This window comes from Ictidomys tridecemlineatus, chromosome 10 (assembly GCF_052094955.1).
Source record: "Ictidomys tridecemlineatus isolate mIctTri1 chromosome 10, mIctTri1.hap1, whole genome shotgun sequence".
Taxonomy (NCBI): Eukaryota; Metazoa; Chordata; class Mammalia; order Rodentia; family Sciuridae; genus Ictidomys; species Ictidomys tridecemlineatus.
Genome location: NC_135486.1, coordinates 122,094,793 through 122,112,577, shown reverse-complemented (window position 1 = coordinate 122,112,577; position 17,785 = coordinate 122,094,793). Strand labels below are relative to the sequence as shown.

The 17,785-nt window shown below is 58.3% G+C and overlaps 1 protein-coding gene across 7 annotated transcripts in view; it reads left to right on the top strand.

Moving 5' to 3' along the window:
• The window catches only part of Caln1 (calneuron 1), a 319,860-nt gene that overhangs the window by 71,032 nt on the left and 231,043 nt on the right, over positions 1-17,785 (top strand). For all 7 annotated transcript variants that reach the window (XM_078023952.1, XM_078023954.1, XM_078023955.1 and 4 more), the window contains exon 2: positions 9,771-9,895. In XM_078023952.1, coding sequence (XP_077880078.1) covers positions 9,771-9,895 — 125 coding nt within the window. The remainder of the gene's footprint in view (positions 1-9,770; positions 9,896-17,785) is intronic.

Below are 17,785 nucleotides of genomic sequence, written 5' to 3'. Positions count from 1 at the left end.
TTTATCCTATAATGCTATGAGATGGGTTGCATAAACGTTTGTGGCTTCTATGCTATTATTTTGAATTTTACACTTCTCAAATATAAAGTGGACTTGGCGGTACTTTCACAGCTTTTTAGTTGTTTGAAGTCCTAACTTTCTCTTTCTGTGTTCGCCTTACATCTCTTCCCGTTCTTTTATCTGTAAACTTCTCTGCTGGTTTTGGTTTGGGTGGCCCTGGAGGACAGCATGGGGAGGGCGGGCTGCCGAGTGATCTGCAGGAGGCCGTCCGTCTCATCTTGTTTCGGGGTAACCCGTGTTTTCTACCTGGATGCTCAAGAGAAGCTTTCCTTATCTTTGAACCTCAGAAGCGTCCCCCGTCTGTTCTATCTGTGTGCTCACCACGCTCACGTGGAGGCTCCTCCTGCTGTGTGTAGACTCTGGGTGGAGTAAGGCCACGTGGTGTGGCTCTGCAGTCATCTGCCACTCGCCCCCACCCTCGGCAGGTGCCCTCTGCTTGCTGGCACCCCAGGGAGGGACCCCGCTAATTGCACGTCCAGGTTCCGTGGCTGTCACCTCTGGCTGATGGCTGAAGGGAGGTGGCAGCCGGGAGGGGAAGGTGGGTAGCTCCGCTGCAGCATGGCCCTTCTGCCTGCCCCTAGCCCCCCGAGCTCACCCTGCTCCAGCTCACCCTGAGCAGCCGCCATTGAGGACCACTCTCTCTCTGGGCCCTCAGACCTGTAGCAGGAGGGTCCAGTCCTTGCTGACCTCTGTCCCTGTTCTGCATTTGGCTCTAGCCTTGCAGTGACTTGGCAGGTGGCTCAGTGTTTAAACCTTCCATGAAACCACCCGACGTGGGCCCTGGTTTCCTGACTGGACTCAGAGAACGAAACGTGGTTTGGAAAATGGAGAAGGGGAGCTGGGCCCAGGGAGGTGCGTGGGCGAGGGTGCTCTGCAGCCTGGAGCCCTGGACACGGTGCCCTGGGGTGAGGAGTGAGGTCTTGCACTCACAGGCAGAAGGGAGGGCGGAGGCTGGGGCCTCGATGCCCCGTGGAGGCCGGAGTGTGTGTGTCCCCGGATCCACGTTGAGTTCCCACCCTGGCACTGGGGAGTTGGGTACTGGGGAGCTGAGGCGTGGGCGGGTTTGCGGGTGTCTCCGGGGTTTGTGGGCTGGGTCCTCAGTGAGTGAGTGGGGGGCCCTGGAGCTCAAGAGCTGGGCCCCGTGGAGGTGCCGGAATGATGGCCGTAGCCATCAGCAGGATCCCTGCCGAACTCTGGAGAATTGGTTGATCTTATCTCGCTGCGTGACCAGTCTTCCCCCTCACATCCTCCACTGACATGCCCCCTGCCATGTGGTGGTAGCCAGGAGACCCCACAGAGCGGGGAGATGCGGTTGCCATGCCCCTGGCCCTCAAGAACTGCAGCATCTGTGCAGTTTCCCCCCCAGTGGCCCACCTCTCCGTGGATCATCGTGCACCAGGCGCAGAATCGCCGGTGAGCGGCAGAACAGGTGGGGGGAGGGTGGGAATGCAGAGCCGGCTCCTCACTGTGCCCGTGAGAACGTCAGGTTGAGCCCAGGTCCATGTGACAATGGTGCATAGTAAAGCCAGGATGCGATCGAGACCCCAGATCTCCACGGAAGAGCAGAGCTGTTGAAGGGCTGACGGAGGGGATTTCAGGGGGTCCAGAGTTGGATGATCACGTCCTGGAGTTGACTCCCAGGGAATGTCACCGCCACGGAAGCTGCCCTGGAGTGACGTTGACTGATGGCCATAGCCCTGCTCAAGTGGTCTGATGGCGGTAGCCATGGTCACACAGTCTGTTGGCCATAGTCCCGTCTTGACGGTGGCCATGTCCCAGACTCCCTCAGCCAGAAGCACCTGCAAGGAAGCTCCTGACTCCGCCTGCAAACCTGTGAGACGGGATCTGATGTTTTAAGCCAGTAAGTTCAGGGATGGTCATCCCACAGCAAGAGGTGGCTCACTCAGTCACTTGCAAGAGTGACTTGGTAAAATCCAGGAAAGGTGGAAGTCCCTGCATTTGACAGCCCACAGGGCGTTTCATGTGGGTTCTCATCCAGAGGGTCCTGTCAGCAGACAAGGAGGCCCATCTGGTGACTCATTGCAGTGTGGCTTTGTGTCAGTTGAGTGATTGTCTTTGTCCATACTTTTTGCTACAACAAAATACCCAAGGCTGGGTACTGCATAAAGAAAAGAAGTTTTAGTTAGCCTGTCGTTTTGGAGGCTGGAGGACCAAGATCAGAGGGCCCCATCTGGTTGGCCTGGGTGGTGTCACGACACAGTGGGTGATGTCATATGGTAGGGACACATCCAAGACTGGTCCCTGGTGAGTAGAAGGGCCAGGCTCACGTATAACAGCTCATTTCAAGAACTAGTTCCCTGGAAGAACTAACCCACGCAGAGGCCAGCATTAGCCCCTTGAGGAGGGCTGGTGTCCAGGAGGGCAGGTGACCACACCTGCTGAGGCCCAACTGCCCCTATACACTGGGGACCAAGCTCTGGCTCGTGAGCCTCTGGGGCACAAGCCCCACCCTGGCCCCGGAGGCATGATGAGCAGGTGGTAGCTCTTTATCCCCAGAGACCTGAGCCGCTGAGCGCATGTCACTTGGGTGTCCTTGTGTGGATCTGGGTGGGTCCCCAGCAGTACAGAGCCAGGCCTGCGGGCTGCAGGAGCAGCTAGGGGTGGCGTCCTCTCCTGAGGTCACAGACAGACCCACAGGGCCGAGCGGTCCTGCAGGGCCACGTCCAAGGGTGGAAAGCTGGGAGGGCGTGGCGGGGAGGGTGCAGAGCTCCAATGTCACCTGGGATTCCCTCGCATCAGCAGTGAAGCTGGTCAGGCGCAGGCGGAGGCTGCGGGGGCAGGAGTGGGTGGTCGCTGCTGGAACTTCTGAAGCCTTTCTCTCCCTCAGGCTGGCGCCGTCCTGCTGTCCTGGCGCTGCTTCTGGACTCTGGTCTCCCAGGCCCCGCCTTTCCCAGGCGGGCTTGCCTGTCCATCTGTTGTCTGACCGTCTTCTCTACCTCTGTTCTCTTTCCATCCCACTCTCCTTCCCTTCTTTCCTTCTTTGTTCTGTGCTGCTGGGGACCAAGCCCGGGTCCATGTGCCCAGGTCCGTGTGCCTAGGTCCACGTGCCAGGCAGGTGGTGTGCCACCGAGCTGCACCCCAGGCCTTCCTGTCTCTGTCTTGAAGTCTCCTCTGCGCACACTGATGTTGTTTCATTTGTTCTGATGAGTTATATGTGACACTGAGTGAATTGTGACACATCATGAATAGATGGAGTTTAACTTCTCCTTCTTCTGCTGCACATGACGTGGAATCCCACGGGTCCCGTAGACGCACACGTACCTGGTGTAATGATGTCCGGTTCACTCTGCTGTCCTTCCTCTCCTCCCTTCCCTTCCCTCTACCTAATCTAAAGTAACTCTGTTCTTCCCCAGCACTCCCCCTGTGCCCCCTGCCCATTGTGAATTAGTACCCACACATCAGGTAAAGCATTCAGCCTTTGGTTTTTCGGGATTGGCTTATTTCACTTAGCATGATATTCTATTTACTGGCAAATGCCATCATTTCATTCTTCTTTAAGGCTGGGTAGTATTCCGCTGTGAATATATACTACATTATCTTTATCCATTCATCTGTTGTAAATTGAACTGCTATAAACATTGATGTGGCCGCATCACTGTAGTGTGTTGATTTTAAGTCCTTGGGTGTAAACTGAGGAGTGGGATAGCTGGGTCAAATGGGTTGCATTCCAAGTTTTCTGAGGAGTCTCCATACTGCTTTCCAGAGTGACTGCACCAATTTGCAGCCCCACCAGCAGTGTAGGAGTGAGCCTTTTCCCCACATCCTCGCCAACACTTATTGTTGCTCGTATTCTTGACGATTGCCATTCTTGGGAATGCGACGGGGCTGAGCCTGTGTCTGAAGCACTGATCAACTGTGATGTTCATCTAAGCATGTGCATTCTGCTCCGACAGACACCTTGTTTCTGCACTTATTTTTCAGGGTATGAAACAGAACCTTTGTAGACGTGACCTCTCTCTCACGGTGCTTCTGTTGGCAGTGTGCTGTGGCTCTGGGTTTTGAAACCGAGTCCTGATTGACGCGGAGCTTCTCACAGACCCAGGTCATGGTTTCTGCTCAGTCCCTCTTGTCTGACTTGAGGCCTGTCCAGCCTGGTGCTTGCCAGTTGGCAGGCTCCTGCAGGGTTTAACAAGGGACGGAGCTGTTTTATAAGTGCTGAGCCAAGTGCCCAGCGTCTAGCTGGCTTCCACCGAGGGCCTCTTGGCCGGAGGACGAGGGATCTTCTTGTCCCATAACTTGGCTCTTGGACTCCGAGGGGAAGACATAGACTCTGGGTTGTCTGAGGACTGCTCAGCTCTCCCTGAATTAGAAGCCATGTCTGTGCACCAGTGGTCCCCAAGGCCATCCCTCCTCGGCCTGTCCCCTGGGCACCTGTGACTGGTGGCCTCGTCTCCCACTTTCATTCCCGTCCACCCATGTGCTGGTCCCTCCAGCAGCCCAGGAGGGAAGTGTGCTTCCCGGAGGTGCGAGGGATGGTGGGGTGTGACCTCGGCCCTCCGGCAGAGCTGGGAGGACGACTGGCCTGTGTCCTGGCTGTGGTCCCCGAGTCCCTGAGTGGAGGAGAATTGGGTCTTTTCCTCTGGCTGCCACTTGTGTCTGACCTCAGGGCTGAGCACCGTGGTTGGTGACTTAGCGCTGACGGTCCTGGCGGAGTGGAGGCTCCTCCCAGACCCTGGCGCCGTGGTTTAGCTGAGGGTCCCCAGAGCTCGCGTGCGAGCCGTGCAAGGAGGTCCAGAGGAGAAATGACTGGTCTCAGGCTTGACCTGGCTGGTGAGTTCACCCCTGCCGGGGTCATCTGAGGGGTACCTGGGGGCAGTGGGGTGTGGCCGGAGGAGGTGGGGACGGGGGCGAGGCTGGGGGTAGGTATTGTATCTGGAGAGCCGAGTTTCTCTCTGCTTCCTGATCACCATGTGAGTCCTGCCACCCTCTCCCGCCATGATGTCCAGCCTCGCCTCCAGCCGGCCCCCTGTGGACTGAGACCTCTGAAACCACGAGCGCCCAGATAAACTTCTCCTCTCCACACAGTTGTGCTGGTCGGGTCCTGGAGTCCCAGCAGCCAACAGGTTGACTGAGACAGAGTTCCTGGGGACCTCACGGGGTTTTGGCGAGAGCCCTGCCATGGTTCGCTGGCTTTTTGGCTTTTGGAGTAGGAGATTGACGTTGCCCCTGTGCGCCTGGTAATTGGGGGCAGGGGTCGCTGTGTGTCTGCCGGATGCCCACAGCCTCCAGGCGCTGCACTGGGCTCAAGAGGCACCCGAAGGCTTTATGCTCCTTTGAAAAGTCCACCTAACACATGTGAAAGCTCCACGGACTTCGAATGCACTTCTTGGTGTCTTCCTTCCTCACTGGGCCAGGTCCTCTGCAGACCAATATGTTGGCAAAACGCAGTGAGAAAGAGTCACTGGGAAAGATAAAATTAAAAACAGAAATATGTCAAAATCAGGTCCACCGACGACGAGTGAGAAGCTGGGTGGTGCTTTGGGCAGCTGCAGGGCACCCAGGGCTCCCCACGTCTCCTTCACTCATCTCAGCAAGGGGCACGGCTCCTTTGCTCAGCATGTCCACCCTATTCAGGCCCCCGCGGCCTGGAAGGACACACTGGGGACCTCTGACCGCCAATTCAGACATCAGTGCTACCCGGACCACACTTGGAGTAGCATTGCTCTAGGGGTGAAGAGCAGACTGTCCAGAACACAATGATAGTGTCCCTTCAGCCGCGTGGCGCGGGCCCCATGGGACAGTGTGCAGGCGGCTGCTGGTGTGGTCCTCCCGAGGAGCAGCACGCTGGCCTCTCAGTGTGTGGGGGGTGTGCTGCAAGGGGCTGGCGGGTGGTGACGGAGCCAGTGCTGTCTGCTGTCTGCCTCAGTGGGCTGAAGACGCAGGACGGCCGATGGCTAGTTCCCGTCTGGGTCCGAAGGCCCTAGACTCAGGACAGTAGGGTCGAGCCCAAGTCCACGCCCAAGGGCAGGGCACCGACGGGCTCCTTTGCTCAGCATGTCCACCCTATTCAGGCCCCCACGGCCTGGAAGGATCCACCCCACTGGGGACCTCTGACTGCCAATTCAGACATCAGTGCTACCCAGAAGCATCCACTCCGACACACCCAGGGTGATACTCTTCCAGCACCTGGGCGCCCCGTGGGCCGATCGAATTGCCAGAACACACCACCCAAGAGGGTGCCCTTGGGAGTCGGTGTGAGTGCCCTCCCAAGGCAGGTGCCCGTCCCCCCTGTGGTGGGACCGTCTCTTGGTTGACCCTCTCAACCCCTTTCCTGGACATGCCCGGGGAGTCGGCCTCCTCTTGGGCTGGTGCTGTCCATTCCCAGAGCCACCTCCCAATCATATGGCCCGTGCTGGGTGACACCACTCAGCCCTGGAACCCGTGCTCAGGCCTGGTCCCTGAGCCTGCTGCGTCCAGCGGGTCTCCCTGCGGCTCACCCTCTGCTGGGCCCAGTGGACCCTCCATCGCCAGGACTTAGTGTCTTTGTTTGCAACCTAAAACATCCGCGGCTTCCTTCTGCCCCGCGTCCTGCTCTGTCTGACCCTCAGCAGTCACTTACTTGAAGAGGCTGCGCCTGGTGCCCTCGGGAGCATTCCACGCTCTGTCTTATCTGTATTTCTCATTGCTATTCAGCATGTATCGAACCTCAGTCTCACAGAGGAAGAGACGGAGGCTCATGCTAACAGGGTGGAGCTAGGACTCAGACCAGGCACTGTGTTGACCAGCAGGCAAGGTGCCCACCGAGTCTGTGTCTGGTGAGGGCTGTTGGCTGCTTCCAAGATGGTGGCTCACTGCTGTGACCTCAAATGGCAGAAGGGGCAGGGCTGGAGGGCCCAGCTGGTGCCCTTGACCCTCTTACAGGGGTTCTGTTCCCATTCCTGACGGCTTCGTCCCTGTGATGCACTTCCTGTTAACACTGTCACACTGGCCTTAGGTTCCGGCAGGTGAACTGGCTGGAGGCACGTTACAGTCAAACCTTGGCACTGCCCACCACGACATTCAGGAGGGTCCCGCGTGTGGCTGATGGGTACCTAACAGTATTTCCCAAGGAGCACAGTGGCTCTGGGAATATTGTTATTTTTATTCATGGCCCTCAATGTAAGGATCTATCTTTAAGAGTTTGGTTCAGGACTTGGTTGGTTCTTTTTCAAGGGCTTGTGGTTTTCTTTCTTAGCTGAGGAGGAGTCTTCCAGCTTGGGTTTCCCCAGGTTCTTGGGGTGAGGTGCATCCTTGACTGTGGCCGCGGTCTGTGGCTGGAGTGGGGACGTTCTTCCTTTTCTAGGGAAGGACTTTATCTACACAGGTGGTTTGGTCGCGCTGCCCGCTGGCCCGTGCAGTTGGGGTGCAGAGCCTGCTCGCGCTGAGTGTGTACCTGATTCAGGAGCAGGTGGGGCATCGGTCGTGGGGATCCAGTTGTGACCAGCTTCCTCAGCAAAGCGCTGGACCTTTCTTCTGAGGGCTGATGGTGGGTAGGGTGCGTGCTCTTGAGAAAAACTTGATGACTTTGGTTGTGAAGGTGGGTCTGGTGGATCTGGGGCTTCAGATGTGTGGGTGACAGGTGTTTCCAGGAGGTCACCGTGCGGAAGAAGGGGCGATCTGTGCAGGATGGAGGGACACTGTGGGCTCCCGAACAGACCCAAGAGTCTCAGCCTAGAAGTAGAATGGGAGATCAGAGCAGGCATCTGCCCGGGGTCAGGAAGAGATGGACAGTGGTCAGGATAACAGCTGGCAGGTGAGGGTCGGGGATGAGAGTGGAGCTAAAGCCACTGGGGAGGCATTAGCCAAGTAGCCTTCACCCCTGGCCACGGACATCAACCCCTGCTCAAGCGATCTTGCCTACATCCCCAGGAAATGGGGATTGGCCTCCTTGCTGCACAGCCCTAGTTCACACACCCAGGTCTCCCTTCAGTCCTGTTTGGCCTGAGAGTCAGCTTGGAGAGAAGAGCTGCAGGTGAAGCATCTTCCAGTGAAGAGATTCTCGCCTTGATGCACGGGCAAGGACAGGTTTGGGGCTACAGAGCTGCCCAACACCACTGCAAAGCCACTCATCCTTTGTGACCAGCATCGTGCATCATGGCTGGCCTGTGGTCAGCCAGGGGAGGCCCAGAGACTGACAGATGGCTCCTGCCTCAGCCCTGGGCCTCTTTTACTTTAGGGGACCTGGCACCCGTGTGACAGTTGTCCCAGTTGTCATAGTGAGCGAACAGTGTCTTTGATAGAAATGGAGTCATCAGGAAGCGCAGCCTGTTTTGTAGGAAGAAGCTGAATTCGTCTTTAGACACCTTGAGTTTGGTGCGAGGGCTCGACACCTGGGTGGCTTGGGGTGCTCAGCTGAGGCCGTGGGTCACAGTGATGGTCGGGACACTGGTTCTGGAACTCGTCCTCCTGGGAGCTGGCTCTGTGCTCTTGGTCCAGCCCTTCTGTTTAGGGCTCTCACGGGGGATCCTTCGGGGACCAGCTCTGAGCCCCAGCAGGGCTGGAGGGAGTGGGGAGAAGAGGGGTCCTGGGCACAGGGAGGAGGTGACGGGAGCCCGGTTCTCCATCAGCCAGCAGCACACGTCCTGAGGAGGAAGGTGGCTTTCATCTGGATTTTTCTAAGGAGTGTGGGTTGAGGGACAGCAAGGTCTGTGTACCCTGGAGGTCACCTTCAGAGATGGGCATTTTGTCTCTCTTTCCTTTACACCTAGTCACGTTTATACCTAGTCACTTGGGAGGGTCCAGAGGCTTGTGGCTCCTTGCAGAGCAAGCTTCAGTGCCAGAAGGGCCAGTGCAGGTGACCACCTCAGTGGGGCCACCTCAGGAGCCAGCAGGGAGCCGAACCTCTGCTTGAGCCAGGGTGTGGCAGGGGGAGCTCAGCCCTGGGTGCCCCAGCTCAGGTGCCCCAGCTGGCCTCGAGCTCTGCTGCAGAGCTGTTCCCGGCCCTTCCCTGCAGGTCCTGCTCAGGGGCCTCACGCTCCTCTGGGGCCTCTTCTGGGCGGGAGGCCTCAGGCCTGCCTGGCCCTCTGGAGCTTTCAGGTCCCAGTGGTGGCCTTGGGCACAGGAGCTGTGTTTGGAAGGCCTGAGAGTGGCCCGAGGGTGCCTGGCCTCCTGTGGGTGTGGCAAGCTCATGGGTGTGGCCCCACTTCCCCTCACAGCGGCAGGGGTGATTGGCCCTTCAGTGTGTGCACAGGAGCTGCCCAGGGGCCTTCAGCCAGGCTGCGGGCAGCATCAGAGGTGCAGACCGTGGCCCCTGTTTCCTCCCTGTGGGGAGCGTGGTGTGATGGACACCTGTCTTCCCGGGGAAACTGGCTCCTGGACCCCCACAGGACCACAGCCTGGGGCTCAGTGGTGCTTCCTCAGGAGCAGTGGACACGGCCTCTGAGGCAAGGGCAGGAGCTTCCTTAGTGTCTTGGGGGCCTGTGGGGGGACGGCAGGTGGACGATGGGGTGGGTTTGGAAAGACCCTGCGGTCCACCTTCGCAAGCCCTGGGGAAGGTGAGGGAAGACCTCAGAGGAGGGAACCAGAGAACCCAGGCTCCCTGGGGTGCTCAGGCCTGGGGACCCTGTGACACTCTGGCTGTCCCTCTAAGGGTGTCGTTGTTATTTTAGTGACAATGCTGGACATCTGGGGATTAGGGGGTTCTCCAGGGAAGGACAGGAGGACTGAGTGAGTGACCCTGTGCCTCTCTTCTCCCCGTCTCTGGTGAGCAGGGAGAAGATGCCGTTCCACCACGTGACGGCCGGCCTGCTGTACAAGGGCAATTACCTCAACCGGTCCCTCTCGGCGGGCAGCGACAGCGAGCAGCTGGCCAACATCTCTGTGGAGGAGCTTGATGGTAAGAGCCAGCCCTGCTGGGCGCTTGGGCAGCCCAGAGAGGCCCACAGCCACCTGGAGGCCATGGCGGGAGGGGGGGGCTTTGTTTGGGCCCTGGCCATAGTGGCCAAGGCCGGCCATGGTGCAGTGGAGGAGCTCAGGCCAGCTTTTGCCTGAATGACCCCTGTGTGGGGGACGTTGGAGCCTGGACACCTGTGGGGAAGGCTCTGGTCTCCCTGCTCCTGCTGGGGAGGGGTGCCGTCCAGCCTGCTTCTTCATCACTGCGGAATCGCCTCACACGGTCATCATCACTGTGGACTCCAGCCGCAGGGGAGGCTGAGCCCCGTCCATGGCCATCTGTTGACATGGGGTCACTGTTCCTGGGACTCTGTCAGATGGGATCACCCAGAAGCCCCGTCCAGGACAGGACTGCAGAGCAGTCATCTTAACTGTGTCTGTGGTGACATGGTGCTGCCCTGATGTCCAGGAAGTGGGCTAGGGGTGGGGGCAAACCTGGGGACATGGTCACCAAGCTCATCCTGGGACGGCTTCCCATTGCATCCTGGGTAAACCAACCCCCTCATTAAAACACAGAATTGAAAAGAGGGGCAGGAGCCCCACATAGAGAATTAGTGGACAGGGCAGAAGCGTCTGCCGGGGCCAACCAGTTGGCTCTGGGTGCTTTTCCCGCTGTCCCAGGAGGCCGAGCTTCACCTGCTGCTCGTGCAGAGAGTCGGAATGACCTGGGCGGCCGCAGGTGTGCTTTGAAGCTCAGGGTCCAGATCTTGTGCCTCGTGTGGGCACGCTGGTGAGTAAGATTCTCAGGAGGACTTCTCTGGCCAGCAAAGCTGGGCTTGCGCACTGGGCAGGAGGCAAGGATCTGGCTAGGGCAGGCTGCAGGCACTTTTGCATCTCAGTTCACACAGGTGAGCAGCCATCTGCAGAAGCTGCAGCCTCGTGGGCAGGGTCTGAGGGGAGGTGGGGGACGTCGGCAGAAGCAGGAGTGGTGTCAATGGGCCGGGCTCCTTAGGGACAGCAGCTGGTCCCCACAGGCTGGACAGAGGCTGCTGGCCTGAGAGCAGAGTGGGGCCCTCGGGCTGCCCGGCCTTGGTTGGCCCAAGGATGTGCAGACCCAGGACACAAGCAGAGAGCAGGGCCCTGCCCTCCTCCCGAGCGGGTCCTCCTGGTGACCCTAGAGCTGGCTGGAGTGGTGCTTGGATGGTGTCGGACTCCCTCTGGGCAGTTATGGCAAAACGCCAGAGGCTGGTGGCTTGTGGACAACAGGAGTCATTGTCCACGGTTCTGGGTGCTGGACGATCAAGATCAAGAGATCTGATGTCTGACAAGGGCTCTTCCTGGTCCACCCGGGGACTGTATTCTGACTGGTGGAAGGTCAGGGAGCTCTTGGGCCTTGTCTGTAAGGGCTCCGCCCTCTTCCGCAGAGGCTCCGCCCTCTGTATGGGAGCTCCACCCTCTGCCACAGGGACTCTGCCCTCGGGTCTCCACCTGCCTGATCAACCTCTGGAAGCCCCTAGTGTCATCACACCAGTGACTGGGTTTCCCATGTGGACCCTCTGTGATGGGAACTGGGGAAGCTGGTTTCCAAGGTTACAGTCCAGCTGCCTCAAGGTCTCCTGCATTCCGGCCACCTGTGCATCCTCAGAGGACAGGTGGTGTGGCTCTGACTGAGGAGCTGGACGCCGATGGACCTGGCAGTGGTCTTCTGGCCTGCCCCCTGGGCACTGATGTAATTGACACCATGCTCATACACCGGCCACCTCCCACACTGCGGCTGCTGCAGCCTCCTGCTTGCAGATGGCCCAGGGCTGGCTTCCCAATTGGCTCCTCATCAGGGATAGGTGCAGGGACAGAGGTCCTGTGGATGAGCGCTGACCCTAGACACAGGCATGGAAATAGCACCATCACACGGGCCATCTCTTGTTGCAATTCACTCCTGCCAATTTCTGTTTCTTCTCTTTAGACAAAGCTCAGGGGAGAATCATGCAAAGCTGAGCAAAATTGGTCAGAGTAGAGTTGGAAATCATCCATCCAAAAAAACCCCCCAAGGACGGACGGATGGAGACATTCCTTCGTTCACTCCTATTTATCAGTCCATTTTCTGTAACTATGATGAGATGCTCGAGCTGAGGACTTTATAAAGAAAAGAGGTTTATTTAGCTGTTGGTCCTGGAGGTTCCCAGAATGTAGTGCTGGGCACAGTTCATTCCCAGGGAGGCCCTCGAGTGGTGTCACATGGAGAGTGGTGTCACAGAGGCAGAGTGTGGGAGGAGGAGAGATCATGATGAGACGGAATGGGATCAGGTGGGAAAGGCACCGTGCCTGCTGTTTTGTAAGTCTGCTTTTAAGAACTAACCATGGTCCCTGGAGAGGGACATTAGTGCCTTCCAAGGGCGGTGGCCTCAGTGACCTAATCACTAGGCTCTGCCTCCTACAGGTCCCATGCCGGACCCCAGCCTCCCTCACAGGACGGCTGGGGAGAACCATAAGGTGGGTCACACTCAGTCATTACGGGGACATCAAGGAAGTGGGCTCCTCATGCCTGTGCCCAGGGGCCCACCGTCCATCCCAGGAGTCTGCATGGTGCGAGGCCACAGTGGCTTCTGTGCGTCTGGAAGTGCAGTGTGTGGGATTCTGTGCCATGTGTGGGTTGTGGTGTTTTAAAGACTGACTGGCGTTGTGAACGCGCCTGTCTGGAGTCCGTCTCTCTGGGGTGGTGACCCTTGGGCGGTGACCCTTGTGTGCCACGTGCCTGCTCTGCTCTGGTGGACACCTGGATGGGCCCCAGTGTGACGTGGGTCTCTGGCAGCCCCCTTGGCCCCCTCCTGCTGCTTCGCCGAGGCCCTGTGTGACAGTCTCTGTTCCCTTTGCCACACTGAGGACAACCTGGGCCTGTGAAAACCTCCTCTTGTCACAGATCACACGTGTGTGTGTTGTACATGACAAGTGGCTCAGCCCCCAAGCTGCCCAGGTTAGCACCCTCACCCTGCATGAGAAGAGGCCCCTGGGCCGTCGGCCAGCTGAGTGCCCTTCCCCAGGTGGCCCCTCAGGTGCGGGCCCCACAGGGTGGCCTTTACCCCTCGTGTCCTCCCGGACCTGGGGAGAAGCTCTCCTTTGGGCCCTGGGCTGGGGGTTGGCGTGCAGTGGCATCTCACCGTCTGGAGATGTCCACCTCATGCCTGGCCGCTGGGCAGAGGTGGGTCTCGAGGGCCTGGGCCCAGGGATCCTCGGCTCCTTTGTTCTCCCAGTGCCCTTCTCTCCTGTTCCCAGGCCAGAATCTGGTCTTCGTCTCCTCCCGGGATGGCCAGGGTGGGACAGCCCACTGTGGTGCCATTGGCCTCGGCCTTTTTCCCCATGCACTGCTCGGGTGGCTTGAGTTGGGCAGTGGGTTGCTCTGGGGACAGTCTCTGTGATGAGGTGGCCGGCAGTTCCTGGTGGGCAAACAGTGGCGGAGTCATGGTCCCCCATCTGGGCTCTGTGGTTCCGGGGGGGGGGGTGGACATGGTGTCTTCTCCAGTTTCTCTGGAGTGGCCTGTGGAATGCACCTCCGACGTGGGGGCCTGTCTCAGGCCAGCGTTTCCAAGCGGCTCCTGCCCACAGAATGGGGAGCTTTAGCTTGAGTTGGGAGTAGCCTTTCCAGCCTGGGGCCCCGTCCCTCCGTGGTCCTCCCCACGCCTGTCCCTGGGCTCTGGTCAGAATCGACCCCCGTCTTCCCGAGCCCTGGCGTGCTCAGCCCCTGGCCCCTCAGGCCCCACCCTGTCATCCATGTTCGCTGTGGACCCTCTTCCTCAGCCTGCTCCTGCCTGCTGTTGCCGTTGTCCCCGCGTGTGGATGGCCTCCCGTCCTCCCTCCTGGGTGGGGGCTGGTGTGCGCCCCTGTGCGCTGTACTGCAGTCCCGGGGACACCAAGGGCTGCAGTGGACGGGCTTTCCTGGCTGTCTGCAGTGGCCTCTCCTCTGCAGCCACTCAGGGAAGTTCCCTGACAGGCCCTTCCTCTCCCCACCTCCCGTGTGACCACCTGTGCGACCTTGAAGGTGCCTGCTCACCCGACCTCTCCTCTGCTCCAAAGCCACGTCCCTCAGAGCTGGTCCTGGGTCAGTGAGGCCCACATCACTCGAGAGCTGGTGCCTAGGGCCCTCCTCTCTCCATCCGTACCTGGGAAACACGCCCATCACTCTGCAATTGTAGGCCTGCAAGGTCTGTTACAGACCCTATGTGGACATTGTATGTGTTCTCCCACCGTCCTTCTCCCCTGTTCCCAGGCCCAAATCCACTGCCCATCACCTTGAGACGATCTGGTTCTCATATCTCCTGGCCAGAGTGGGAGACCACCTGTTCCTCATCTAGATTTTTCAGCTCTTGCCTTCTCCTTCTCCTGTCCTTTTAGAACATGCACACACGCACATGTGTGCACACACACATCCACATCCACACACGCTCACATACGCATGTGCACACACACGTTCACACACATGTGTTCACACATACACACATATGCATGCACACACGTGCACACACGCACACGCACACACACGCACACACACACACGCATACGCACATTTTCCCAGTTCTAGAATGTTCGTTTGGCTCTCTTTATAGTTTATAGTCTATTTTAATCCAACGTGGAGGCCATGGCCACCTTGGGCTTGGCCCGTGTGGCTGTGGCTAGAGGCTTGTTCTGTGCACAAGTGTCCCCAGTGCTGCTGTGGAGATCTATGTCCTGGGTCGTTCTCACCCTTGGAGTCTCAGTACTGTCATGGCCACCATTCCAGCCGAAGTCCCTGGAGCACCCACTCTGCGCTGTCATGGCCACCGTGGTCCCTGTCCCAGCCGAAGTCCCCAGAGCACCCGCTCTGTGATCTTGTGGCCACTGCGGCTCCCATCCCAGCTGAAGTCTCTGGAGCACTGGCTCTGTGCTGGGTGCTCTGCACAGTGCCCCCCGGAGCTGGCAGCCCCGTCGAAGGTACTACTGTTATTAGCCCTTGTCCACCACAGTGGGACCTGGAGAGGCCCAGTGACCTTGGCCAAGGTCACCAGCAGCTTCTGGATCTGGGACTCGACCTTTGCCCTGGTTTCTGAGCCCAGGGCTTTTTACTCTGGTAATCTGGCTCCTCCTTGCGCTGGACAGGCCTCTGTGCCTCCCTTGCGCCTGTCCTGTCCCTGTCATGATGCTACTGTGACACATGGGTGAGAACCGCTGAGGGAGCAGCTCTCAGGGGTGGGCAGACATTCTCAAAGCTCCGCTGACCCGACCTGTTCCTCCTGGAGCCCAGGTGCCTGAAGGGGAGGAAGGGCCAGCCTGGGGGTCAGCTGGGGGTTAGTCTGGGGGCCAAAGGGGCCAGCCTGGGGGGGCCAGCTGGGGGTGAGCCTGGGGGCCATCTGGGGGTCAGCCTGGGGGTCCAACCTCAGGAGTTCAGCCTAGGGTGGTACTCTGGGGGGCCAACCCGGCCCCAGCCTGGGGACCAGCCTGGGGGGGGGTCTAATCCTGGAGGGTCAGCCTTGGGGGGCCAACCTGGAGGGGCAGTCTGAGGGGCCAGCCTGAGGGGCTGCTCCTGCTGGCCAGTGCCAGGGGTCCTCCTACCTGCCCTGTCTGTGTGGGCCTCCAGCGTTTCTCTCCATGTTTGCAGGTTGGAGAGGGACCCCAGAGGCTTGCCCCTTGTCCCTCTGGGGACACTTCCTCTGGTGGCTCCTCAACAGAGGGTTTCAGGGAGGCAGAATGTTCTTCACCAGGAGAGAAGCTCACAGCTCTGGAGGAGGGCGATGCTCCAGTTCTCGCTCCAGAGGAGGCAGTGACCTGCCCCGGGAGCCTCTGCATTGCCACCGAGCCCCGAGCTGGGCATTGGCCTCTCTGTCTGGGAGTCCTCCTGCCGTGGCCTGCCCTCTGGCCTTGGAGAGGCATGGGAGGGATCTCCCCGTGGTGTCTACCTCCCAGGGCCCCTGCTCCCAGGGCCACTGCCGAGACTCTGGGGCTTCCCTATGTCCGGTCGTGTTTTGGGAGCTGTGTCCAGGAATGGAACCTGTGTGTCGTCCCTCCCAGCCCACTTTGTTCCTTTGTGATTGATATTCTGCCTGCATCCAAAGTGGCAGAGACACCTGTGATCAAAGAAAAGAGCAGAGCTGTCAGGGTGGAAACAGAAATCCTCTCATCAGGAAGACGGGGGTGACTCTCCTACACTGATACGGTCGCTGAATAAGCAGTGAATTGAGCTCTGAGCTTCCCCTTGGTTGAGGCGAAAAGGTAAACAGGGATTACCTGATTGTAAAGATAGCCTTAAAGGGTCCTAGGAAGAATGATTTTCTCAGAGGTATTTACCCTTTGACCCATAATCAAAATGCCAACTATGTAAGTATTTTATATTGTTACTTGAAATATACCGTTAGCATTCACCCTATCTTACTCTCAAATTTCTGAGGACTCTTTAAAAAGATATTTCTTCCTAAAAGTGGCTTGATAGAGGTGAATCTCAACGAGAGAAAAAATGTTCATATCAGAACATCTGGATGCAGACAGATGAGAGTAGTTTGTAGAGATCCATGTTGTCACATGATTCTAAGTATCTCCTGTTTTTTTTTTTTTTTTTTTTGGTTCTTATTTCCAAGAACCTGCATCAGATAGCAGGCAGAGATGATATCTTAGTGTGTTAGTCAGTTTTCTGTTACTGCAATGAAATAGCTGAGATAATCAACTTTAAAAGAAAAAAGGTCTGTTTTGGCTCATGGTTGCAGAGGTCCTCCTCTGGCTTTGGGCTTGCAGTGAGACAGCACATCATAGCGGGATTGTGTAGTGCAGTGAGCAGCTCACCTCCTGGTGCCTGAGAAGCTCCAGGGAGAGGGGAAGAGGCTGACATCCCACAAGCCCCTCTGAGTGCTGTCCGCAGGACCTGCAGCCTTCTGCTGGCCCACCTCTTTCCTCTCTCAGCCGCCTTTCCATAGTGCCAAGCTGAGAACCTGGACTTCTCCACCTGGACTGTGTGAACACTCCAACCGCAGCACTTGGTACAAGCACCCCAGGTCCAACCGCAGCATCTGGTAGGAGCACTCAGGCACCTGCGACGAGGCTTGGCCTGGACATGAGGCATCAGAGAGCAGGAGATTACCCGCTGTTGTCACAGAATGTCCTTGACATTGTTCCTGGGGAACAAAGTGCTTCCTGCCTGGGCTGCAGGTGATGAGGCCCTGGTGCCTCTCCAGTGGACGGAACGGGTCCACCTGGAGTGGCCAGTGGGCATTAGCCATCTGGATGCTGCGGAAGCTTTGCCAGAACCCATCATCGCAGTGTTGGCTCTGCTGGTGCCGAGCTGATGCTCCTGCAGGTGATGGGCAGCAGCTGGCCCAGCGAGTTCCTGGGATGACTGAAGGGTGCAATATCAGCAAAGTGTTCTTGCAGGCTGGCCGCTGGTCCTGCCCCGTCACGCTGCCGTCCAGGGCCCCTGGACACTGCTGCTGCAACTCATTTGAAAGCAAGGCAGAGATTAGGACCCTAAAGGACACCACTAGAGGATAGCCCTTCTCTGTCAGGATACCACGTCTCCTTCTGTCCTTCCCAAGCAGGAAGAGTCCTGGGACCTGCCGGGTGCTGTGGCTGCTGAAGCAATTGCTCTAAAGCTTGCTGGTTGGCAGCAGCTGGCTTCTCCCCCCAGGAAGGTTCTCTGGAGCAGACGCTCAGAGGTAGGCCTGAGCCGGTGGGGTCCCCACCCACAGTCGGCCGGCGCCCTCAGTCCCCTCACCAGGGCCTCTCCATGGGCTGCTTGGGTGGCTTCCTGGCGTGGGACTTGACTTACCCTTAGGAAAGATGGTGCTTGAGTACCATGTCTCAGATGTCACGCATTGTCACCTCTGCATGTCTCTTCATTAGAAGTGAGTCACTGAGCACAGCCCACACTTGGAATGAGTGT